This window comes from Rhinoraja longicauda, chromosome 8, assembly GCF_053455715.1.
Source record: "Rhinoraja longicauda isolate Sanriku21f chromosome 8, sRhiLon1.1, whole genome shotgun sequence".
NCBI lineage: Eukaryota > Metazoa > Chordata > Chondrichthyes > Rajiformes > Arhynchobatidae > Rhinoraja > Rhinoraja longicauda.
This window is the reverse complement of record NC_135960.1, coordinates 21,110,894-21,138,483: the sequence shown is the minus strand read 5'-3', so window position 1 is coordinate 21,138,483 and position 27,590 is coordinate 21,110,894. Positions and strand designations below refer to the sequence as shown.

General features: G+C 41.1%; 1 protein-coding gene across 1 annotated transcript in view; it reads right to left on the bottom strand.

Annotated features, from left to right (window-relative positions):
- The window catches only part of LOC144595762 (low-density lipoprotein receptor-related protein 1-like), a 1,259,652-nt gene that overhangs the window by 218,531 nt on the left and 1,013,531 nt on the right, over nucleotides 1-27,590 (bottom strand). Inside the window, exon 42 of the mRNA XM_078403382.1 lies at nucleotides 11,692-11,881. Within this exon, the coding sequence (XP_078259508.1) occupies nucleotides 11,692-11,881 (190 nt within the window). The remainder of the gene's footprint in view (nucleotides 1-11,691; nucleotides 11,882-27,590) is intronic.

Here is a 27,590-nt window from a genome sequence, read left to right as displayed (position 1 = left end):
TCATCAAGAAATCCAAGAACATTTGGTAACCAAGATAAATAAATACACTAGCTAAATTCCATTCACACTGGTTGCGGGAAGGAAAGGCCAGAGAATCTTTTGGGAAAAGAAAAAAAAGACTTTTGGCACATTGGCCTTCATCAGTCAGAGTATTGAGTATTGAGTATTGAGTATTAAGAACTCCATCATCAAGTTTGCTGATGACACTGTGGTGGTGGGCCGGATCTCCAACAACGATGAGAAGGCCTACCGGGAGGAGGTGGCTGATCTGGCACTCTGGTGTCAGGACAATAGCCTCCTCTTGAATGTCACTAAAACAAAGGAGCTGATTGTGGACTTCAGAAGGGCTAAACATCCAAGGACGTACACACCACTGGAGGTAAATGGGTCTATTGTGGATAGGGTGAGCAGTTTTAAATACTTGGGAGTCCGCATCGCAGAGGATCTGACGTGGGCAATGCACATTGCCACACTGGTGGGTAAGGCTAAGCAGCGCCTTTACCACCTTAGACAACTGAGGAAATTCAGTGTCTCTGAGGATCCTTCATTGCTTCTACTCTGGGGTTGTAGGGAGCATCCTGTCCGGCAACATTACAGTCTGGTTTGGGAACAGCTCTGCCCAGGACAGGATGGCCCTGCAGAGAGTAGTGCGTTCGGCAGAACGCACCATGGGAACTACACTCGTCCCCCTGCAGGACCTATACATCAGGAGGTGCAGATCCAGAGCAAGCAAGATCATGAGGGACCTCTGCCACCCCAGTAACGGACTGTTCCAGATGCTACGATCAGGCAAACGCCTCCGCTGTCACGCTGTGAAAACGGAGAGGATGAGATGGAGCTTCTTCCCACAGGCCATCAGGACTGTCAACTTTTATAACCCCAGAGACTAAATTTTTGTCGACACTAATAGTAACTTATTAACTTTATTCATATGCTGTAACTGTAATTCTTTTTGTGCACAACCCGCAGGCATTGCCACTTTCATTTCACTGCACATCCTGTATGTGTATGTGACAAATAAATTTGACTTTGACTTTGACTTTTGAGAAGTTGGGAGGTCATGTTGCAGTTGTATAAGACATTGGTGTGACCTCATTTAGAGTATTGTGTTCAGTTTTGGGCACCATGTTATAAGAAAGATATTGTCAAGCTTGAAAGGGTTCAGAGAAGATTTATGAGGATGTTGCCAGGACGAGAGGGTGTGAGCTATCGGGAGAGCTTGAGTAGGCTGCGTCTCTATTCCTTGGAGTGCAGGAGGATGAGGATGATCTTATAGAGGTGTATAAAATCATGGGAGGAATAAATCATGTAGATGCACAGAATCTCTTGCCCAGAATAGGGGAATCGAGGACCAGGGGACATAGGATCAAGGTGAAAATATTGAATAGGAATCTGAGGGGTAACTTTTTCACACAAAGGATAGTGGGTGTATTTAACAAGCTGCTATAGGAAGTAGTTGAGACTGGGACTATCCCAACATTTAAGAAACAGTTAGACAGGTGCATAAATAGGAAAAGTTTGGAGGGATATGGACTAAACGCAGGCAGGTGGGACAAGTATAGCTGGGACATGCTGGCCGGTGTGGGCAATTTGGGACGAAGGGCTTGTTTCCACACTGTATCACTCCATGATTCTATGAGAATCATTTTGATGGCCTGTTGCTAATGCACATGTAATATTGATGTTTCTGCATGATATTCAATTGAAAGTGTTTGGTACTCTTGTTTAAGCAGGTGACATTTTTCTAAGATAAGCATGATATTGTATTAAAAATTAATTAAAGCCAACGATCCATTGGGCGATTCTTCTTATTGACGACATAAAGAGATTTGCATATATTTAATACAAAATAGGCAGCATTCTAATGATATATGCATGAGGGATCCAGGCCATTTAGAAATGGTGTAGTTTTTAACCTGATATTCATGTGCAACTCACTGTGATGATCATGCATTCATCCAGGACCATCGGAGCGAGTAAATGTCACAGAAACTGTGAGTCAGCAGCTCTATTCTCTGTGCTAAAGTTAGAACCATCATGACACAGATGTCTCTGCAATTTTTCTGCAGAATAATCCAGTCAGTCACAACCCCCTACACCATTCTCAATATCCTGGACATTTATTTCCCTCAGTGCCGCTCCATGTCCATTTTGAAATTATTGATCATCTTCGCATTCACCACTCTCATAAGTAACAAATTCCAGCCATTATTAGTTCTTTGAATTTGCCAACCACATCCCTACGTCAGTCTGAAGAAGGGTCCCGACACGAAATGTCACCTGTTCCTTTTCTTCAGTGATGCTGCCTGACCTGTTGAGTTATTCCAGCATTTTATGTCTATCTTCCCTATCTCTGATCCTTCCTTATATCTTACTTCCATTGGTTTCAGAATCTCTGATGGTCACCCTCACCCAGCTCTATGGAGGATTTGTATGTGGTCAGTTACAATTTGAGAGTGCTCTGTGAACATAGATGGAAAAAGGGAAATGGTGTGCTAACTGAAAAAAGGGAAAGCTAAAGGGCCTGTCCGACTTAGGCGATTTTAAGGCAACTGCCGGTGACTAGGCTGTCGCCGAACGTTCGCCGGGGTGTCGCGGGCATGATCGTGAGGAGTCTTCAATGAATCGTAGCGGATCTTGGCGCGCCATGGAAAAAATTTCCAGATAGAAATTTCTCGGCGACAGCTGGCTTGTCGCCAGGTATCGTAGCTTATTGCGGGCGCTGCCACATGCTGTCCCCTGGTTTGCTAGGTTGTCGCAGATGCATTTAGAAGCATGTAATATTAAATTAAGAAAAGGCATTTGAAGATACCAGAAAATAGTTTTGTTTAACCAATTTATTTACCGTCAGAACATTTGACAGGTAGATTGGAGGCAACAGTTTGACGGTCAGATAAGCGTGGGAATTTTGCGATGCTTCCGAAAACGGTGTAATCTTTTAGCCAGGTGCGAGTTTCACAAAAAAAGTAACTTGTATCGACCTGACTCGGCCTTGTCATGGTCATTGTCGTAGGGTAAAAGAAAAATTTGGCGATCTGCAACGACTTTGACAGTCGCTTAAAAAATCACCTAAGTGGGACAGGCCCTTTAAGGTTTTGGCAGGCTTGCCTGGAAATGTCAAGCAAAATTGAGCCCAGTTTCAACAATGAACATGGTTTTGAAGATCAGGGCCTTATTTTCTAGCATGGAAGTAATACATTTCTCTTTCGACAAAGTCCAAACTCTATAAGATGCCAGAGATGCTGCCTGACCCGCTGAGTTACTCCAGCATTTTGTGATACCTTAAATTTCTACAAGATGTTGGTGAGGCTACATTTGGAGTATTATGTTCAGTTTTGGTCATCCTGCTACAGGAAGAGTGCAGAGAAGATATGAGCATGTTGTTAAGATTCGAAGATCTGAGCTGCAGAGAGAGATTTCAACTTTTTTCTTTGGAACGCAGGAGGCTCAGTGGTGATTTTATAGAAATAGAGTAATGTAGAATCTTTTACCCAGGGTAGGGGAATCAAAAACCAGAGGACATAGATTAAGGTGAGAGGAGCAAGATTTACTAGGAGCCTGAGCGGCAACTTTTTCACTCAGATGGTGGTGGGTATAGGGAACAAGTTGCCAGAGACGGATGTTGAGGCAAATACTCTTACAGCATTTATGATACTTGGACAGGAACATGGATAGGAAAGGTTTCGAGAGGCTTGGAAGTGGGCAAGTGGAACTAGTTTAGATAGGGCATATTAGTTGGCATGGATGAGTTTGGCTGAAGGGCCTGTTTCTGTGCTCTCTGATACTATGCAGTGATATTGGCAATTAAAAAACATAAATTGAGACCTTGCCAAACTAAAAATGAACCTGCCATCAGTGATTGAAATTGGTTAATACTGTTGCTTTGGATAATACCATACACATACAGCCGGAAACAGGCCTTTTCGGCCCACCAAGTCCGTGCCGCCCAACGATCCCCGTACATTAACACTATCCTACACCCACTAGGAACAATTTTTACATTTACCCAGCCAATTAACCTACATACCTGGAGTGTGGGAGGAAACCGATGATCTCGGAGAAAACCCACGCAGGTCACGGGGAGAACGTACAAACTCCTTACAGTGCAGCACCCGTAGTCAGGATCGAACCTGAGTCTCCGGCGCTGCATTCGCTGTAAAGCAGCAACTCTACCGCTGCGCTACCGTGCCGCCCATGGTGTTAATAATAGGAATAACATTAAATAGACTCTCTTCTCTTGTTCAAAATGTTTATCATCTAGCAGTAAATGGAGCAACCATAATCTGTTCTTCATGATTCCAGGTCGTTAGGTCTTTCATATGCGTAGAAAATGACTTTGTCTGAAGCAGAAAAAAAAAATACAGATGCTGATAACCTGAAATTAAAAAACAACAAAAAATGCTCAAAACACTCAACAGGTCAGCCAGCATCTGTAGAAGGAGAAATGTTTCAGATTGAAGATGAAGAGTCTCTGAAGTCTGGCAAAGGTCTTCACACTGATTCGTTAACTCTGCTTCTCTTGCCAAGGTTGCTGTGTGATGTGCTTCCAAATGTTTTGAGTTATATGTTGGTACTTATCACTGTTTGTACACAAGTGAATGGAGAGCTTCTAGATCTGAAGGGATCTTGCTTTAATTGAATTGTTCCTTTAAACAATCTGGCTAAAATCTAGAAATGCAGAACAATACGTGTGTTCTTCTACTACATTTACATTTCTACAAGTTATAGTCTCACATGACAGATTGAAAGATCCTTCATCGTAGTTCTTTAACATACACCAACTCTGCTTCTCTTTTCACAAAAAGCCTGATCGGTTGAGTGTTACCAGCATTTTTTTTATGCTATCCTTCAGCACAGTGCCCCCGACCCCTCCCCTTCTTGCAGCCCTTTCCCATGCAACTGCAAAATGCAACATTTGCTATTTACCTCATCTATTCTCGACAAAGGATCAAAACTGTCCTACCAAATGTTATTGTAATTTGCTTACACTTCTTCCCATCTATTGTGCTGCATTCGCAGTCTCCTGTTCTTTGGAGAAACCAAACACACAGATTGGGTGACCATGTGTAATCCACAAGGGCAACACCTGCTTTCTCTGGCTCTGTCAATTTTCTTTCTCCATATTCCCAATCTCATCTGCTGGGAACACAACGTGCTACAATAACTCAGTGCGTCATGATAACATGAAAATGCCTGGTCTTGCCTGATATTGGAAGCTAAGCAGGCCCAGGCCTGATTAGTATTTGGATGGGAGACCATCTGTTAATACCTGGTACCCTAATTTTTCCAGTTTTCTCCCCCACCCCCTCACTACAATCAGTCTGAAAGAAGGTTATGAGCCACCAAACCATGTGTTCCAGAGATGCTGCCTGACCTACTGATTACTCCAGCATTTTGTGTTCAATGCAAGATTCCAGCATTTGCAGTTCCGTGTGTCTCTAATCAGTTGGTATGTCCGATAATTTAACAGTTTACAATTTATACATTTTGTAAGCTGTATTCTCACTCTCTAACTGCCCTCATTTCATTGACTTACTGTTCCTTTGTTTAGTCCCTTTCTTTCTTTGACTCATTCACAACCCCCACTGCCTCATCAAACAGAAGACCTTGTTTGTAGTTTATCCCCATATTTGTCTTGGCCTCACCTTATCAGAGTTATTCCCTTTGTCTTCATTCCACAGTCTCTTTATAATGTAAAACCAACTTGTTCTGACTGTGTTTGACCAAAATATTAATTCTGTTTGTCTTTAGTTTAGTTTACTTTTGTCACATGTACCGAGATACAGTGAAAAGTTTTTTTGTTGCGTTCTATCCAGTCAGCAAAAAGACAATATATGATTACAATCCATAGTGTAGAGATACTGGATAATGGGAATAACGTTTAGTGCAAGATAAAGTCCAGTAAAGTCCGATAAAAGATAGTCTGAGGGTCTCCAATGAGGTAGATGGTAGATAAGGACTGCCCTCTGGTTGGTGATAGGATGGTTCAGTTGCCTAATAAAAGCTGGGAAGAAACTGTCCCTGAATCTTTCTGTGATGCTGCCAGACCTGCAAAGTATTTCCAGTATTTTCTGTTTTTATTATAATAAGAGAACTGCACTTTTGAATTCAGATAACATTGCTGAGTAGCTGATAATATCAGCTTGTATTTGCGCAGGGAAAGTCACATCTTAGTTGGGTTTTTTGCAGATGTGACAATGGCTATTGAGGACAGGAACATGGATGTTGTCTGGGAATGTATAGGAAAATAACTCCCGATGCTGGTACAAATCAACGGTATCACAAAAAGCTGGAGTAACTCAGCGGGTCAGGAAGCATCTCTGGAGAGAGGGAATGGGTGACGTTTCGGGTCGAGACCCTTCTTCAGACTGATGTCAGGGAGGGGGGCGGGACAAATAAATGTTTTAGTAGGAGACAGGAAGACAGTGGGAGAACTAGGAAGGGGGAGGGGAAGAGAGGGACAGATGAGCTATCTAAAGTTAGAGAAGTCAATGTTCATACTGCTGGGGTGTAAGCTGCCCAAGCGAAATATGAGGTGCTGTTCCTCCAATTTGCGGTGGGCCTCACTATGACACTGGAGGAGGCCCATGTCAGAAAGGTCAGACTGGGAGTGGGAGGGGGAGTTGAAGTGCTGAGCCACCAGGAGATCAGGTTGGTTAAGGCGGACTGAGCGGAGGTGTTGAGCGAAACAATCGCCGAGCCTGCGTTTGGTCTCACCGATGTAGATAAGTTGACATCTGGATACAATAGGTGAGGTTGGAGGAGGTGCAGGTGAACCTCTGCCTCACCTGGATGTTGTCTAAGTGCTCTTTAGTAAAACAGTTGACACTGTCTCTCATGGTAGGCTGATCCAGAAGATAAAGGCCTCCACGGATGAATCCCCAGAGACTTGGTAGATCAAATTAAATATTGGGTTGGTCATAAAAGACAGAGAGGGTAGTGGTGCACTGGTGTTATTCTGACCAGTGTTTTGTGACCATTTATGTTCCACAGCGATTAGTGCTGACTCTGCTGTGTGCGATATATAAATGACTTGGACGAAAACATGGGTGTATTTCTAAACATAAGTGGGCTTATTCGTAAGTTTACAAATAGTGCAAAAAATGGTGAAGTTATGGATATTGAGGAAAGTTGTCAATGGATGCAGATTACAAATGTTTAAAATATGGGTAGAGAAATAGTATATGGATATTAATCCAAACAAGTGTGAGGTGTTACATGTTGGGGGGAGGTGGTCAAATGTAAGAGGAAACTATACCATAGTTCCTCTATACCATAAGAACTATACCTAAGGAGCATTGATATACAGAGGGATATTGGGGTGCAACTCCATAGCTCCCTGAAAGTGGACACACTAGTCACGTCAGGTGGCAAAGAAGGCATCTGACATACTTCCCTTTGGCAGTTTGGGTGTTGAGTACAAAAGTTGGCAAGTCATATTACAGCTGCATAAAACGTTTGATAGGCCACATTTGGAATATTATGTGTAGCCACATTGCAGGAAGGGTGTGAAGGGTTTGCAGAGAGTAAGAAAGAGGCTCCTTAGGCAGTATTAGCTATAAGGAGATGTTGACACTCTGGATTGTTTTCTCTGGCACATCGGGATTGAGGAACTACCTGAAAGTGTATTAAATTATGAGATGCATAGTTAGGATAGACAGTCAGAGTCTTTTCCCCCCAAGGGTGAAATGTCAAATATCAGAAGGCACAGCTTTAGGATGAGAGGGGAAAGTTTACAGGAGGTTTGTGAGGTAAAGTTTTGTTTACTCAGAGTGGATGGTGCCTGGAATTCACTGCTAGGGGAAATGATGGAAGCAGATATGAAAGCAAGTGAAGAGGTATTTGGACAGTCACATAAACAAGTAGGGGATGGAGGGACATAAATCATATGTTGGCAGATGGGATTACTTTAATAAGGCATAATGGTTGGCAAGGATATGTCGGGCCAAAGGGTTTGTTTCTTTGCAGTACTGCTTTATGTTCTAAATAATTGAAAACTAAAGTGGCAAGCCTCACAACAGAAATGTGAATCGAACATATTTGGTCACAGGACATTTCCCATTGAGTCACAAAACTATGAAATGTATTCTTCATACATTATTAAAATAAGCCAGACTAATATTGAGTGACAATTTTTTTTTTCCCGGGAAAACTTTGGATGCAAATAAGGTATTTAAACACGTTTTTCATTTATATTTAACATTAACACCCTCAACCGAATCATTACGTAACAGAGGCCTAGATATGATTGAGGGAAGGAAATTGGGAGCATGTAAATCCACTGTCAGTCTGCTGCCACTTGGGTAACGGAAAACCATTTTCATGTCTATTGACTAAACCTCCTCTGAAAGCAATGAAAATTGAATGAATGTATTTTTAAACTCAAATTATTTTTGTGACATTTAATTATTGGCATTATGCAAGAGGCAGCCAAATATATCAAATTAAACGCTGTAAAATCATATTGATTTTGTTTTTAAAGAAAAAGTTTTTGTTGCCTAATCTGTTAGCAGTCTGGCAACATGCTGGGACTGTAAAAGCAATTGACTTTGGAAATGTCTCTCTTTTTGCAGTTGTGAAAAACTTGTTATATGAGATCAGTCTTTAATCTGCTGTAAAATCATACTTACACTCAGTTTTACATTGGCATTTATATGTAAATTTCCCTGGTATGGGACGAATAAAGGAATATATTATATATATTTTTAGCGTTTCTGCTATGGTTTAAAAACATCTGACCATCAATTGAAGGATGACCAAACAGGAAATGAAACACTTAATATATTTTAATCCACTGCCTTAAAATCTGGCACAATATTAAAAAGATTCAACAGCAATCTTCTCCAAAACTGGCCCAGAAAGGTTTTAGAGCACCAAAAATAGTGGCATATAGATCTACCATAATTTCAACAGTATTATGTGTGATGGTGAACATTACCAGTAAATTCAGGTAAAGATTTTGTACTACATAAACAATGTCCTCAAGGAATTTATTTAATATAAGATTACTGTAAGAGGCAATTTTGTATTTAATCTGTACCCTGAATCTGGTGTTTGCATGGGGCCGAGTGGCCCTATTAATTACAGCTCATATAAGACCTAAAGAATATCTCAGAGTGGTAGTGAGTTTCTCAAACAAGCTGAGGGCAATTACACTGATCAGGGAGCAGTGACTTTTATTGTGCCAATTTGTTAGACAGATGGGAGAATGGTTTTCTAAATAGCTGGACCTTAACAGTATGCACGAGGAAACACTGTAAGAGAGCCCAAAGTGTTTCAAAGATTTGCAGCACCCACTGCATTCTTACATTCTCACAACACAAAGGTTGTATGTGGATTCTACATTTTTGAAATAATTCATCATTGACGAGTGTCTCTGTAGTCTTTCGTTTTTTTATTCACCCAGTTATATTTAACCTTATGTTCCAGCTATTTAGAAAACCATTCTCCCGTCTGTCTAACAAATTGGCACAATAAAAGTCATTGCTCCCTGATCAATGTAATTGCCCTCAGCTTTGTTTACAAACCCCAAAGTGTATTTTAACCGAGAGATGGAAGTGTCAACATCCAAAGTGTCAACATCTCTTATAGCTAATACTGCCTAATACAGTAGGATGCAGTCTCCTAGGGAACCTCTTTTCTCACCATCTCCATTCCTATGCTGTGGAATCTAAATACCATGATAAATTTATTTATTGCGTCTCCTAACATAAGTTCTCTTCACTATGTTGGCCTCTCATACCATCATGGTTCCCCACTATGTAATCTCTATGTACAATCCACTGCAAATGGTTGGGCTGGATGCAAAATAATTAACTAAGTTTGAAACAAAGTTTGAACTTTGAATTGCATTGTCGGAGGAGAATAAAGTTATTGAACCAATTCCCAATGAATAATTAGCCTTTACTGATGGCTGGCAAGACATTTAAATTATATGGCAATATGTGACCATGATTACCACAAAAATGCTAATGAAAATCAAAATTAGTTCTTTTAAATTCATTGATGCAGGAGGGGCCATAAGAACAATGTTGCTTTGAAAAATTATTAGGTCTGACATCTGTTCGTCCCTCCAGAGGTTCTTACCATGTGTTTGAATGCATTTTTAAAAATGTTATTTGTATTTTAAAAGAACATGCAAAACAAGCAACGTAACAATAATTTCGACACGTATTATTTCTAATTATTGGAGATGCTTCAGCAAACTATCACGTTATTTTCTTTCTAAGATTTTGCACATCCCAGAATGATTCTAAAGGCATTGCATCCAAAAGCAAGAATGAGCAGTCTTGCCCAAATGTGACCTTTGCTTCCCTTGAATGAGTGCCAAGAAGCTTGCAGTAATTTGACTGCGAAACTACATAGTGCTCTAGAAATCCTTCTAATAGAGCTCATTATAATTGAATTATTGCTTTGTGATTTTCCAAAGCATATGTTAGATTATAAATACATTAGCAAGAAGGAGTCAACTCTGTGATCTCTCCAGTTGGGACATTTTGCATAATTTACAGTGCTAACAACCCCACATTTCTTTTAAGAATGAGGTTTAATCAGTAGTGTGAGAATGCAATTTGCAGACATGTCAGCAGAGCAGAGGAATGCAAGGTGGACACAAAATGCTGGAGTAACTCAGTGGGTCAGGTAGCATCTCTGGAGAGAAGGAATGGGTGATGTTTCTGGTCAAGACCCTTCTTCAGACAATGTCAGGGGAGGGAGCAGGACAAAGATAGGATGTAGTTGGAGACAGGAAGACTAGTGGGAGAACTAGGAAGGGGGAGGGGATGGAGATGGAAAGCAGGAACTACCTGAAGTTAGAGAAGTCAATGTTCATACTGCTGGGGTGTGAACTACCCAAGCAAAATATGAGGTGCTGTTCCTCCAATTTACGCTGGACCTCACTTTGACAATGGAGGAGGCCCAGGACAGGAAGAAGAATGCAAGTATTGGTCTAGGCATTTCTGGATTTTAGCCAGTTCATTTGAAGAAACAAAGAAATAGAAAAAAGATGTATTCATTTGCAAAGAATCTGTTCATTCACTTGTGTACAAACAACCACAGGCACAGATATATAACTCAAGACAGCAAGAGCACACCAGGCAGTAAATGTGGCAAGAGATACAGCGTTAACTTTTCAGGTTGAAAATCCTTTTGGCAGAACTTCAAAGAACTTTATCTTAAACATGTAAAATTTCACCTTGCACAGATGCTGGTTGACCCTTAGGAGCATTTTTAGTATTTTCTATTTTTATTTCAGATTATCAGCATCCATATTTTTTTTTCCATTTTAAGCAAAGAAGCGTTTTTTTGCATACAGGAGGGACAACTGGAGTATTTGGTTTAATTAATGATGAATTACAGTGCTAGGCAACACCATTTGGAATGAGAAGAGAGTCACCATTTCTAGGTATTACTGTTATCAAATTCAACATCACTAATATCCTAGGCAACGATATTGAACATTTTCAATTACTGACATCAGGATTATTGCTTGCTTTCTCATGCAAGAATGCAATAGCAGCTCAGACTATAATTGTCACATGATAAGTGAAATTTAATAAACAGTAACACAGTGAATGAATTTCTTTGAAATTGTAGGCTATTAACAATGTGCTGGATAATCAGAAAACAGTGAAGTACCGAAATAGCTAATAAATTGAATCTAATGAACTATAAAAAAAATGACCTTCTTACTTGTGGCACTCATCCAATGCAAGTACATGAGGGTGGTCATCAGGAGACATTGCAACAATGATCTCTCGATCAATAGCTCCAAATCTGCTTTGGTCAATCGTATGCCTGGTGATGGTTGATGTTGTTGAACTTGTCCAGTAAAGGTCATCCCATGCTTTGTGATATGCCAAGCCCTCCACTGAGCCAACATCTGTGAGTTGAAAAGTCCAAGGTCACAATTGGTCAAGAACATTCATCAATGAAATCAAGTGAAAAATAATTAACCACGGTTAAAGATATTGTCAAGATCTTAACAAATAATAATTTAGGAAGTACAAATCAAGTAAAATAATTCCAATGTTATCAAAGGTAGAGGTGTTTTCAGGGACTTGAATGTTAAACATCATACACTGTGAAAGGCACCCCACAAATTATGATCACTGAATTCAACCCGCAGGCATTGCCACTTTCATTTCACTGCACATCGTGTATGTGTATGTGACAAATAAATTTGACTTGACTTGACTTGAGATAAAAGAAATACCTGCAAATGTTTTAATAAAACATGCTGACAATTCATTTTGCTGTTAAACTCCAGCGTGACCTTCAGTCAATGAAAGCAAACACTCAATGGTACTTCTGCACAATTGTCTGTGGCATCAGATCATGTTTTGGGCTCTTTTTTGTGTATCAGGAATCAAGAAAACAGTTTCCAACAATCTATTGCCACCTTCAAACAGGAGGCAACACTAATTAAATAGTATTAACATCTGCTCAGGGTTGAGTCTGAAATCACCATGGATCAAATCTGACATCAATAAGCCTTTAAACATTAGAGTATGTTCTTTCTCTGTGAGCGTCTGGAAACCAACTTGTTATGTAACAAATATGCAAGCATGAAATGAGAGAATGTAAAATGATTCATTCACATGTGACATATTGAATGAATAATCCAATAGTATGCGAGTGAAACAGGAATTTAATCGAATTCCAGAGAATGTTGATCTTTGCTAGACAGCCAATAAAAGTGGACACTATGAATACTTAAGGGCAGCATAATGGCGTATCTAATGGAGCTGCTGCCTCACAGCACCAGAGACCTGGGTTCAGACCTGACCTCGGATGCGGTCTGTGTGGAGATGGAACGTTGTCACTGTGAAGCATACGTTTCTGGTTTCCTCACACATCCCAATGCCATGCAAGATTGTAGGTTCATTGACCTCTGTACAATTGCTCCCAGGTATATAGAGTGGATGCGCAAATGAGATAAGATGGAAGCGGTTTGAATGGATGATCGATGGTTGGCATGGACTCGGTGGGTCGAAGGGCCCGTTTCCAAGCTGTATCTCTAAAATAAACTAAATTATGTATTTCAGTCTGCCAAGAAAACGGAAACCAAAAATAAAGACCATTTGATATAATTCCAAGGTTTAATCAAGGTTGAATCCTCATGATCCTTTTCCTGTTAGCTCACACTTGCACCAACAATTCACAGGGAATCAGATACAATAGATCACTTGTCCCCTGAATTGCAGAGAATGATATGCTGTGGACATAAACTCACTGGATATCCCATGAAAAACCTTGATCACACATGCAAAGTCAATTTTCATGGTCTGATTTTAATCTCAGATAGATGAAGAATAAAACAAATTTGTAACTAAAACATTTGATATGATATTGGCAAGGTAAATCCAGTCAAAACTTCATTATCACACTTTCTAATACATCCATTGTAATTTGTCTGCAACTGCACAATGCAAGTAGGTGTGATTGCCCAGAGAAATTCAAAATTTACATAGAACAGTACATCACATGAACAGGCCCTTCGGCCCTCAGTGTCTGTGCTGAACATGGTGCCAAGACCTTCTCTTATCTACCTGTGCATAACCCATATTCTTCCATTGCCTGCATATCTATATGCCTGTCCTAAAGAATATATATAAATAAATAATTCATTCACAAATATGGACATCTGGAAATAAACATACTGTGATATTTTAACTAGTACATCACAGAGGTACTGCTAATTGCAAGTTATAACAGTGCATTTTGTTGCTCATATATCGTGCAGCCATGGTTTGTTTAAATGTGCAAGGGGCTGGATGGGGTACCAATTAAATAAAATACATTGCCTGGATGATGCCAACCCTCGAGTGTTGTTTAATCTGCACTCATCCAGACAAGTGGAAAGGTTGCACCATACATCTGACGTAGGTAGAATTACAGGTGGTGAACCATTTGCCACCAGACATCCAGCTTCTGATCTGTACCTGCACTTTTTACTTAGGTGATGTAGTTAAGTTTCTGGCGAATAACAACAAGCTGCCAGAGGAGGTAGTTGAGGCAGGTAGTTTAAGAAATGCTTTAGAAACATTTGGACATGGATAGGAAAGGTTTAGAGGGATATGGGACTAGTGTAGATGGGACATGTTGGTCGGTGTGGGCAAATTGGGCCAAAGGACCTATTTTTACACTGCATGACTCTATGACTCTAAGTTCACAATCTAAAATTTCTGATTTTTGTTTCTGGGTCTTTTAGTCAAGTAAAAATCTGTTTCGTTTCCTCACAAGAATATACTAGAGAGTTTTCTGAGGAATAGGTTATACCGTCATTTGGATGGCAATGGCCTGATTAGGGATAGTCAGCATGGTTTTGTGCATGGGAGGTCGTGTCTCACAAATCTGATTGATTTTTTTGAAGACATGACCAAAAAGGTCGATGAGGGCAGAGTTGCAGATGTTGTGTAGAGGGATTTCAGTAAGGCATTCGACAAGGTTCCGCATGGTAGGCTGCTCTGGACAGTTAGATGGCATGGGATCCAAGGAAAGATAGCTAAATGGATAACAAATTGGCTCCATGGAAAGAAGCAGAGGGTGATGGTGGAAGGTTGCTTCTCGGACTGGAGGCCTGTGACTAGTGGCATGCCTAAAGTTTCGGTGCTGGCCCCGTTACTGTTTGTCATCTACATCAATGATTTGGATGAGAACATACAGGGCAAGATTAGCAAGTTTGTTGATGATACAAAAGTGAGCGGTTTTGCAGATAGTGAAGATGGTTGTGAAAGATTGCAGCAGGATCTGGATCAATTGGCCAGGTGGGCGGAGGAATGGTTGATGGAAATTATATAGAGAAGTGTGAGGTGTTGCATCTTGGGACGTCGAACAAGGGCAGGACCTACATGGTAAATGGTAGGCCTCTGGGTAGTATTGTAGAGCAGAGGGATCTAGGAGTACAGGTGCATGGTTCCTTGAAGGTCAAGTCACAGGTAGATAAGGTGGTCAAAAAGGCTTTTGGCACTTTGGCATTCATCAGTCAGAGTATTGCGTATAGAAGTTGGGAAGTCATGTTGCAGTTGTATAAGACGTTGGTGAGACCGCATTTAGAATTGTGTGTTCAGTCCTGGGCACCATGTTATAGGAAAGATATTGTCAAGCTTGAAAGGGTTCAGAAAAGATTTAGGAAGACATTGCCAGGACTAGAGAGTGGGAGCTATAGGGAGAGGTTGAGTAGGCTGAGTCTCTATTCGATGGAGTGCAGGAAGATGAAGGGGGATCTTATAGAGGTCGACAAAATCATGAGAGGAATAGATCAGGTGGATGCACAGTCTTTTGCCCAGAGTAGGGGAATCAAGGACCAGAGGACCTAGGTTCAAGGTGAAGGGGAAAAGATTTAATTGGAATCAGAGGGGTAACTTTTTCACACAAAGGGTGGTGGTGGTGGTGTAAGGAACAAGCTGCCAGAGGAGTTAGTTGAGGCTGGGAGTATCCCATCCTCTAAGAAACAGTTAGACAGGTACATGGATAGGATAGGTTTAGAGGGCTATGGACCAAGCGCAGGCAAGTGGGACTAGTGTAGCTGGGACATTGTTGGCAGGTGTGGGCAAGTTGGGCCGAAGGGCTTGTTTCCACACTATCACTCTATGACTATGACTCCAATGTGAAATTTAATTACAAACAAATCTAGCTGATACCCAGCATCAACAGAAATATCTAATTCTTTAATTAATGGGTTGAATAAAGTAGTAATTGTTTTGCAGAACATCATCCACACATAGGAGCTAACACAAAAATAAGCTTGTAAAACTATGTACATGTGAAACAAAATTTGTCACTTTACATTTGAACTTTACCTAGTGAACTTGCATCTAAAGAACACTCTTAGCTCTGTTATAATAATGTTGCATCTGAATCTTAAACCTGTTGCGTTACATGCTATAGCGAGGAGCATATTGATATTTGTCTTTTTTTTTAGGTTTTCCAAACGATTGTTGAATGTTTTCAAAGTGATTGAAGTTAGTTGACGATCGCTAAGATACGTAGCTATTTTGAACTGTTTTATAGATGGAGTTTGCTCTGTGCACTGCCTCCATTTTCCAGCATCCCACCCATTTCATGTGATGATATTTATGTCTGTGTGGCACTTGTGGATTAAATCAGCACTTCGCAGCAGGTTGACACCAGAGGATCTGCAAGAGGTGAGGCTGAACATCTTTTGTAGGGCGGCAGCAAATGTGGGTGCAAAGCATTGACAGGAATTTCTGGCAAAGATCTTCAGAGCTGCTGTCACTACTAGAGATGGAAGAATATAAGATGCAATAAAGTATTTTGTATGCTCTCCAATTTCCTACAACATTAAGCAAATCAATGGCTTTTGAAATGTAACTAACAATTTTAACTCCAATAATGACAATGAATAGCACTTATTTGATAAGAAAACACGATTGAATTAGCAGGAGAGGACAAATTTTATGGTGAATTTATCACCCTCATCATCTGTGATGTACAATTAAGGGTGTCTATACAACAGCAGTGCATCACCCGCTTGGATAAGACTGATGACTTTTCCAACCTATGATGTACACAAGAAAATCCTTTTTCAGGTCTCGTTCACTTATTCTTCCAAAGCACAACCCATTTTTTGTTTTTTTTGTGGGCCAACTAATCAAGTCCTGTCAAGGACAGGACATTCGCCAAGTCATCAGCATTTCACACAAGCCAGCAAAGCTCTCTCTCCCTTTCATCCCTTCACAGATAACATAACCTATTTTTGGCCATCAGTAGACCATGCAGATAGTAATTTATGGAAAAGAGTTCAATGGACAATTCTCTCCTACATGGATTCTTTCCTTCCTTCCCTGCCCTTTATTTATTTATTTTTTAGGCAAAAGTTGGTGTGGATAATACTTCACAAACGTGTGTGAATGAAGTACCTAATTCAAAAAGCCATCTTTGTAGCATAGTTAAATTTTCCATTGCTCTGTTACATCAATGTTTAACAATAGGGCTTGAGTACCAATGTTCTTAATTATAGTCTCACTAAACATCAATCTTATAATCTCCACTAAATAAGGTAGAAGAATTTAGTCGAGGTGGAAGATTAATATGATTACAAGGCTGCCAGAAGAGATTGAAATTAAAATACTGGACCCCATATGGTACAATGATGGCAAAGTTTAACAATTTAGCATTTTCTGATTGAGGACTTTACAATGGTACCAGGTGTGCTCTGAAAACTTTGATTGTCTCTAGCAAGAATGTAGGATGAAGTATCAGCTGGTCATATCTTTAAAATAAAATTTATTTTATGTCACCAAATGGAAATGGGATTAGTTTAACAAGCAAATGAACAGCGCAAAAGAAAAAATATATATAAATCTGGTTTAGGAAGAAATCCCAGCTGTGCACAATGTATTGCACGAAGGGTATTTGAATTATTACGCTTGCCTCTCTTATTTTTTACAGCACAACAAAAATTGTACACTGCCAAGAACTTTTGAATTTTTGTAATATTATTATTTTTAATTGTAAAAGTTATGAAATCTGACAAAAAAACGCAAGATGTTGGGATCACTCAACAGGACACAACATCAAAACGATTTCAGAACTAAAATCCTCATCAGAACTGGAAAACTGAAACAAGAAGGTGTTTTCAGTGGCAGAGAGGAAGAGTAATGGAGAGAGCAGAAATCACAGTTATGACAGGATGCAGACTAAAGGTGTCAAAGTGATTATTACTTTAAAACTGGCAGTTAGAGACATTGAAAAAATATTACTTAAAACTGTTAACTTCAAATTTAAGTCTGCAGCAACACACCTGTACTTCTTCCAAATTACTGTCTTGTATTGCCATAAAGTTTGGGTGTTGTCCACATTGGAGAAACCTGGTTCAGATTTTGTGACAGCTTTGCAGAACACTTCGACTGAGTTCCAAAGAGTGGACCCATCAGTTTAATTCATTCCCCAATTTCCACACTGGCCCCCGTCTTCGACCTGTTATGTTGCTCTAATATTCTGAATGCAAACACAAAGAACTGCACCTGATTTTCTGTCTGGCCGTGTTGCAGCCTGTGGAAATATGGCTATTCCTCTGTATTCTCTCTCACTACACATCAAGCCCACTTTTTAAAAAAATCATTATTATAGTTCTGTTGAAGGATCCTTGGCATGAAAAATTGACCTTTTCTCACTTTGTGGATGTTGTTTGAACTGCTGAGTGCTTTTGGCACTTTCTATTTATGATTAAGTTGGACTAATATTTGAGATAGGCATAATAATAATAATAATAATAATAATAATAATAATAATAATAATAATAATAATAATAATAATAATAATAATAATAATAATAATAATAATAATAATAATAATAATAATAATATTCATTTATTGTCATTGCAACGAGTACAGCAAAATTAAAAAATAGCCAATCCTGACGGTGCGTAAAAACATATATGCAATAAATGCAAAAACAAATAAATACAATTATATTAAGTACAAAAGTTTTAACAGTGTTGCCTAGTGCAGAAGGTAGTGTTCAGTTCTCGTATGGCCCTGGGGTAAAAACTGTTCTTAAGTCTGTTTGTTCGGGATTTGATCGACCTGAAACGTCGACCAGAGGGCAGATGAACAAACAGACGGTGGCCGGGGTGGGATGGATCTTTTATTATTTTGCCTGCTCTACTGAGGCAGCGTAGGCTGAACAGGTGCTCCAGGGAGGGCAGTGAGCAGCCGATGATCTTCTGGGCCGTCGTGATGACCCTCTGAAGGGCCTTCCTGTCCTTTTCTGAGCAACTGGCATACCATGTGGTTATACAGTATGCCAGCACACTCTCGATGGAGCAGCGATAGAAGGACATCATGAGCTTCTCCTGCAGGTTGGTCTTCCTGAGGATCCTCAGGAAGTGGAGTCTCTGCTGTGCCTTCTTCACTGTGGCTCAGGCATTATGGCTTTCACCATCTTAAAATATTTTTATTCAACGAATATCAGTATTGACTATTTCATTCTGTATTGATACTCACCTCAAAGTGCTCACTGTAAAACATTATATTTTATTGAACCCAAATAAATTATCCCTTTCACTTGGTTATGGCTAATGAAAAGAGATGCATCCAATGTGCACACCATTTAATGTTAACCCAACAATATCTTAATAGATTGGGCAATAGGCAGCTTGACTAATATAAAGATTGTAGAGCATAAGCAATGAAGATGTAGAATCCCAAGGCACTGCATAAGCTGGGATCTGGAGTACAAACTGGATGAACTCAGCAGATCAGGCAAGATATGTCAGTGTCAGTGTTTCTGATCTGCTGAACCAGCTTCGCTGCAGAATTTGCCCTGAAAAGTCGGAAATTCTTTACCCCCCCCCACAAATGTTGCTCAATCAGTTGAGTCTCTCCAACAGATTGTTTGCAAATTCAAGAACCTGTTTGGTTTTTGTTGGAAAATTCTTAGCATTTATTTCACCTTTGCTTTTGCACATCTAAGGAGTGATTTAATCATGGGCTCTGCATCCTTAGAAAGCTTGGGAAGTTTGGCATGTCATCTACAACTCTCACCAACAAATGTTATACCTTTTATTAAGAAGGGCTGCAGGGAAAATGCTGGGAACTATAGGCCGGAGACCTTAATATCTTTAGTTGGTAAGTTACTGGAGAGTATTCTGAGGGATAGGATGGGACTATCCCATCGTTTAAGAAACAGTTAGACAGGTACATGGATAGGACAGGTTTGGAGGGATATGGACCAAGCGCAGGCAAGCATAACGAGTGTAGCTGGGACATTGTAGGCCAGTGTGGGCGAGTTGGGCCGAAGGCCCTGTTTCCACACTGTATCACTCTATGACTAACTCTCAACCGTTCTACAGATAGAAAGCATTTTATCAGGATTCATCAGGTTTGGGAACAGCTCGATCCAAGAACATAAGAAATTGCAGCAAATTGTAGATGCAGCCCAGACCATTACATAAACCAACCTCCCTTCCACTGACTCCATTTGTACCTCACGCTGCCTCAGCAAGGCCAGCAGCATAATCAAAGATGAGTCGCACCTTAGTCTCTTCCTCTTCTTCAATATCTCATCAGACAAAAGGTATAGAAGTGTGAAAATGCACCACCACCAGATTCGGTGACAGTTTCTTCCCAGCTGTTATCAGGCAACTGAATCATCCTACCACAACCAGGGAGCAGTGCTGAACTACTATCTACCTCTTTGATGACCCTCGGACTATCCTTGATTGGACTTGCTGGCTTTGACTTGCACTAAACTTTATTCCCTTATCATGTATCTATTCATCTATTCACTCCTGCCATTGGGAAGAAGGAGTGTGTAACCTGTAATGTGCATGTGCATCCCTCTCCCTCTCTCTCAGATACCACCAACTACTCATTGTTGTAGGAAGGAACTGCAGATGCTGGTTTAAACTGAAGATAGACACAAAACGCTGGAGTAACTCAGTGAGACAGGCAGCATCTCTGGATAGAAGGAATGGGTGACATTTCGGGTCGAAACCCTTCTTCTGACTCTCCACAGTCTGAAGAAGGGTCTTGACCCTAAACGTCACCCATTCCTTCTACCAGAGATGCTGCCTGTCCCGCTGAGTTACTTCAGCATTTTGAACCTATCTACACATGTTATTTGCCAAAAATCAATCAGGCACTGCCATGCAAGAATCTATTGCTTCCAATCTATTGTGTATTCAAAGTCTACTGATTAAAATTGAAGGGTTTGTAATGACATACCACCTTTCACATTGGTTTTAGTTTGCCCTAAAAGGTAGTTTTTAATTGAAGTTCCCATTGCAAATTGAGAATCAAAGCAACTAATTTGGATATAACATTCAGCAAAATTATAAAATGAATAATTTATTTTAGCCATGTTGATTAAGCAACATACATTTATCAGGACACAAAGGATGACTCTCCACAAAATAGCACCTTAGCACATTCAATAGCCACTTAAGAGAGCAAACAGAGCTTTTAGATAAGTCTTCTACCCAGGATTTGGGGAATCAAAAGCAAGAGGACATATATTTAAGGTGAAAGGTGCAAGGTTTATGGACTTGAGTGGGAACTTTTTCCCTCAGAGGGTGGGGGATTAATGGAATGAAGGTTAATGGAATGAGCTATCAGAGGAAGTATTTGAGGCAGCAATACAGAATTTTAAAGATGCTTGGACAGGTACATGGATAGGAAAGGCTTAAAGGGATATTGGTCAAATGCAGGCAAATGGGATGAGCTTAGGGGCACCTCGGTTGGTTTGGAGCTGGGTCCATTTCCAGGGTGTATGACTATAATAGCTCAGCAAATAGCTTAGTGCTATCAGTGGATAAAGAGCCAATTTTAAATAAAAGTGTCTTACAATAAATTACATGAAATAGGCGACTAGAAGCAATCATTGGATTCCATCCTGTGATTACAAAAAAGCACATTTGTTGATATTGAGATAATTAGGAGGTGAAAGGAAGGATTTTTTAAATGTATAACATAAGATCATTAGTGATCGGAGCAGAATTAGGTCATTCGGCCCATCAAGTCTACTCCGTCATTCAGTCATGGCTGATCTATCTCTCCCTCCCAACGTCATTCTGCTGCCTTCTCCTCATAACCTCTGACACTTGTACTAATCAAAAAGCTATCTATCCCTGCCTTAAAAATATCCACTGACTTGGCTTCCACAGCCTTCTGTTCAAACATCATTGTCATTTTACCCTCGCATGTATGATGTTTAATGTTTACATTTTTCTGCTTCAACCACTACAGCAAAAAGTTTCCAATCTTCATCCAACCCTCTTAAGAACTTTTGAATTCTATTGAACAAATAGGCACAATTTTTTATACAAATGATGTGCTTATCTAGGCATATCAGCCTTCCAAGGAAACAATAGCTCAAAGACTTTATGAGGTCGAGTGGGGAGGTAAAGGGACAGGTGTTGCATCTCCTGCTGTTGCAGGGGAAAGAACCTGGGGAGAGGGTGGTTTGGGTGGGAAGGGACGAGTGGACCAGGGAGTTACAGAGGGAGCGGTCTCTGCGGAAAGCAGAAAGATGGGAAGATGTGGCCAGTAGTGGGATCCCGTTGGAGGTGGCGGAAATGTTGGAGGATAATTTGTTACATGCGACGGCTGATAGGGTGGAAGGTGAGGACAGGGGGGACTCTATCCTTGTTATGAATGGGGAGAGGGGGAGCAAGAGCGGAGCTGCAGGATATAGAGGAGACCCTAGTGAGAGCCTCATCTATAATGGAAGAGGGAAAACCCCGTTCCCTACAGAATGAGGACATCTCTGATGCCCTGGTATGGAACACCTCATCCTGGGCACAGATGCAGCGTAGATGGAGGAATTGGGAGTAGGGGATAGACTTTTTACAGGAAACAGGGTGGGAAGAAGTGTAGTTAAGATAGCTATGGGTTAAAATTAGTGATCAAAATGTGCTAGTGATGAGCAAGCAGAATAGAACATTGGTGATATAATGTGTAAGAAGGAACTTCAGATGCTGGTTTACACCGAAGATAAACACAAAATGTTGGAATAAATCAATGGATCAGGCAGCATCTCTGGAGAAAAGGAATAGGCGATATTTCAGGTTGAGACCCTTCTTCAGTCTCTGGCAATCATTGGTGATACATTAGTTTGCTCACTCTCAGTAAAATGCAACACAAAAACACATTCTGCATACTTTGCAGTGTGACCTCAGGAAGTTGACTTCTGCATAAACTAAGTTCTTCAATATGATTCACATCAAAGTAGTTGCGTTCCCTGAATATCTATGAGGCCCTGATTGAATTTCAGAGCTCCTTCCTTCAAAGTGACTTTGATTGATTTCCAATATAGTTGGACAACAGGGCAGGTCAGTAAGGAGCTATTTTTAGCAGACTGCATGTTCGAATGTTGAAGAACAAACAGATGTTTTTGGTGATATGTTTGATATATTACCCCACTCTTATAGTTACTTAACAATACACTACCAATTCTCATGTAACACATGAACACGAATTTCAATTTTGTATAATTTATTCTTCAAAACATAGACAATAGACAATAGGTGTAGGCGGAGGCCATTCGGACCTTTGAGCCAGCACTGCCATTCCATGTGATCATGGCTGATCATTCTCAATCAGTACCCCGTTCCTGCCCTCTCCCCATACCCCCTGGCTCCGCTATCATTAAGAGCTCTATCTAACTCCCTCTTGAACGCATCCAGAGAATTGGCCTCCACTGCCTTCTGAGGCGGAGAATTCCACAGATTCAGAACTCTGAGTGAAAAGCTTTTTCCTCGTCTCTGTTCTAAATGGCCTACCCCTTATTCTTAAACTGTGGCCCCTGCTTCTGGACACCCCCAACATCGGACATCGGAAACATGTATCCTGCCTCTAGTGCGTCCAATCCCTTAATAATCTTATATGTTTCAATAAGATCCCATCTCTTCCTTCTAAATTCCAGTGTTTACAAGCCTAGTTGCTCCAGTCTTTCAACATATGACAGTACCGCCATTCCGGGAATTAACCTAGTGAACCTACGCTACACTCCCTCAATAGCAAGAATGTCCTTCCTCAAATTTGGAGACATTTGGAGAGCAGCAATCAGCAGTAGCAGCAGCAGCAAGCAGCAGCAAGCAGCACCAAGCAGCACCAAGCTGTGTTGCTTGGGAAGTAGTGTGTGGGGATTGTGTGGGGATAGTAAGGAGTAAGACCTGTGTGATCTCCCGGACTAGTTTCGATCGCCTAGCTTGGGGTCGGAGAGGAATTTCCCGGATTTTTTCCCAAATTGGCCTGGATTTTTTATCCGGTTTTTCGCCTCTCCCAGGAGATCACTCAGTTCTTTTGGGTGGGCGGTTGGAGCGGTTGGAGTAGCGGCCGGGCGGTAGGTTTAGTAACCGAGCGCGGGGCTTTGTTTGGAGAGTATGACTGCCAGGGCAGTTTTTTGTTCTGGGTGTCAGATGTGGGGAATCTGGGAGTCTGATAGTCTTCCAGACATCCACATCTGCGCCAGGTGCGACGAGATGGGGCTCCTAAGGGACAGTATTAGGAACCTGGAGCGGCAGATTGATGACCTCCGTCTGATCAGGGAGAGTGAGGAGGTTATAGATAGGAGTTACAGGGAGGTGGTCACTCCTAGACCACGGGAGGTAGACAAGTGGGTCACTGTTAGGGGGGGCAAGGAACAGAGGCAGGGACTAGGGAGTACCCCGGTGGCTGTATCCCTTGGAAATAAGTACTCCTGTTTAAGTACTGTTGGGGGGGACAGCCTACCTGGGGGCAACGACGGTGCCCGGGCCTCTGGCAAGGAGTCCGGCCCTGTTGCTCAGAAGGGTAGGGAAAGGAAGAGGAGAGCAGTAGTAATAGGGGACTCTATAGTGAGGGGGTCAGATAGGCGTTTCTGTGGACGCAGTCGGGAGACCCGGATGGTGGTTTGCCTCCCTGGTGCCGGTGTCCGGGATGTGTCTGAGCGTGTCCAGGATATCCTGAAAGGGGAGGGAGAGGAGCCAGAGGTCGTGGTACATATAGGTACCAACAATATAGGTAGGGTAAGGGAAGAGGTCCTGAAAGGAGAATTCAGGGGGCTAGGAAGAGAGTTAAAAAAAAGGACTTCCAAAGTAATAATCTCAGGCTTACTGCCTGTGCCACGCGATAGTGAGAATAGGAATGGAGTGAGGTGGAGGATAAATACGTGGCTGAGGAACTGGTGCAGGGAGCAGGGTTTCAAGTTTCTGGATCATTGGGACCTCTTCTGGGGGAAGTATGACCTGTACAAAAAGGACGGGTTGCATCTGAACCCGAGGGGAACCAATATCCTGGCGGGGAGATTTGCTAAAATAACTGCGGAGACTTTAAACTAGTACGGTTGGGGGGGAGGGACTCAAACACAGATAGCTAATAGGCAGTGTGTGAGGCAGGAGGCAGAAAAGGGAAACACTCAGACCCAATATGTAGGAGAGAAAGAAGGGAAAAGAAATAAACTGAGAATAAGAAATGATGGGTCCCTTAAATGTGTATATTTTAATGCTAGGAGCATTGTAAGAAAGGTGGATGAGCTTAGAGCCTGGATTGACATCTGGAAGTATGATGTTGTGGCGATCAGTGAAACATGGTTGCAGGAGGGTTGCGATTGGCAATTAAATATTCCAGGATTTCATTGTTTCAGATGTGATAGAATCGGAGGGGCAAGAGGTGGGGGTGTTGCATTGCTTGTCAGGGAGGATATCACAGCAGTGCTTTGGCAGGACAGACTAGAAGGCTCGATTAAGGAGGCTGTTTGGGTGGAACTCAGAAATGAGAAAGGTTTAGCAACACTTATAGGGGTGTATTATAGACCGCCAAATAGGGAACGAGAATTGGAAGAGCAAATATGTAAGGAGATAGCAGATATTAGTAGTAAGCACAGAGTGGTGATTGTGGGTGATTTCAATTTTCCGTATATAGACTGGGAATCACATTCTGTTAAAGGGCTGGATGGTTTGGAGTTTGTAAAATGTGTGCAGGATAGTTTTTTGCAGCAATACGTAGAGGTGCCTACCAGAGAAGGGGCAGTGTTGGACCTCCTGTTAGGAAATGAGATGGGTCAGGTGACGGAGGTATGTGTTGAGGAGCACTTTGGGTCTAGTGATCATAATGCCATTAGTTTCAATATCATTATGGAAAAGGTCAAATCTGGACCAAGGGTTGAGATTTTGGATTGGAGAAAGGCTAATTTTGAGGAGATGAGAAAGGATTTAAAAGGAGTGAAATGGAAATTGTTGTTTTATGAAAAGGATATAATAGAGAAATGGAGGATATTTAAAGGTGAAATTTTGAGAGTACAGAGTCTTTATGTCCCTGTTCGGTGGAAAGGAAAGAATAATAATTTGAAAGAGCCGTGGTTTTCCAGGGAAATTGGACACTTGGTTCGGAAAAAGAGGGAGATATACAATAAATATAAGCGGAAGGGAGTAAATGAGGTTCTTGAGGAATATAAAGAATGTAAAAGGAATCTTAAAAAGGAAATTAGAAAAGCGAAAAAAAGATATGAGGCTGCTTTGGCAAGTAATGTAAAAGTAAACCCCAAGGGGTTCTACAGATATGTCAATAGCAAAAGGATAGTGAGGGATAAAATTGGTCCATTAGAGAGTCAGAGTGGACAGCTATGTGCTGAGCCGGAAGAAATGGGGGAGATATTAAACAATTTCTTTTCTTCGGTATTTACCGAAAAGAAGGATATTGAATTATGTGAGGTAAGCGAAACAAGTAGAGTAGTGATGGAAATTAGGAGGATTAAAGAAGAGGAGGTACGGACACTTTTGAAGAATATAAAAGTGGATAAGTCTCCAGGTCCTGATAGGATATTCCCTAGGACATTGAGGGAAGTTAGTGCAGAAATAGCAGGGGCTATGACGGAAATATTTCAAACGTCATTAGAAACAGGGATGGTGCCGGAAGATTGGCGCATTGCGCATGTTGTGCCTTTGTTTAAAAAATGTTCTAAAAGTAAACCTAGCAATTATAGACCTATTAGTTTGACATCTGTGGTGGGAAAATTAATGGAAAAGATACTTAGGGACAATATATATAATTATTTGGATAATCAAGGCCTGATTAGAAACAGTCAACATGGATTTGTGCCTGGAAGGTCATGTTTGACTAATCTTCTTGAATTTTTTGAAGAGGTTACCAGGGAAATTGATAAGGGCAAGGCTGTGGATGTTGTCTATATGGACTTCAGTAAGGCATTTGACAAGGTTCCACATGGAAGGTTGATTAAGAAGGTTAAATCGTTGGGTATTAATAGTGAGGTTGCAAGATGGATTCAACAATGGCTGAATGGGAGATACCAGAGGGTAACAGTTGACAATTGTATGTCAGGTTGGAGGCCAGTGTCTAGTGGAGTGCCCCAAGGATCTGTGTTGGGTCCACTGTTGTTTGTCATTTACATTAATGATCTGGATGATGGTGTGGCAAATTGGATTAGTAAATATGCAGATGATACTAAGATAGGTGGAGTAGTTGATAGTGAGGTAGATTTTCAAAGTCTACAGAGAGACTTGGGCCTTTTGGAAGGGTGGGCTGAAAGATGGCAGATGGAGTTTAATGCTGATAAGTGTGAGGTGCTGCATTTTGGTAGGACAAATCAAAATAGGACATACAGGGTAAATGGTAGGGAATTGAGGAATGCAGTGGAACAGAGGGATCTGGGAATATCTGTGCATTGTTCCCTGAAGGTGGAATCTCATGTGGATAGGGTGGTGAAGAAGGCGTTTGGTATGCTTGCCTTTATAAATCAGAGCATCGAGTATAGAAGTTGGGATGTAATGTTGAAATTGTACAGGGCATTGGTGAGGCCGAATCTGGAGTATGGTGTGCAGTTCTGGTCGCCAAATTATAGGAAGGATGTCGACAAAATGGAGAGGGTACAGAGGAGATTTACTAGAATGTTGCCTGGGTTTCAGCACTTAGGCTACAGAGAGAGGTTGAACAGGTTGGGTCTTTATTCTTTGGAGTGTAGAAGGTTGAGGGGGGACTTGATAGAGGTTTTTAAAATTTTGAGAGGGACGGACAGAGTTGACGTGGGTAGGCTTTTCCCTTTGAGAGTGGGGAAGATTCCAACAAGGGGACATAGCTTCAGAATTGAGGGACAAAGGTTTAGGGGTAACATGAGGGGGAACTTC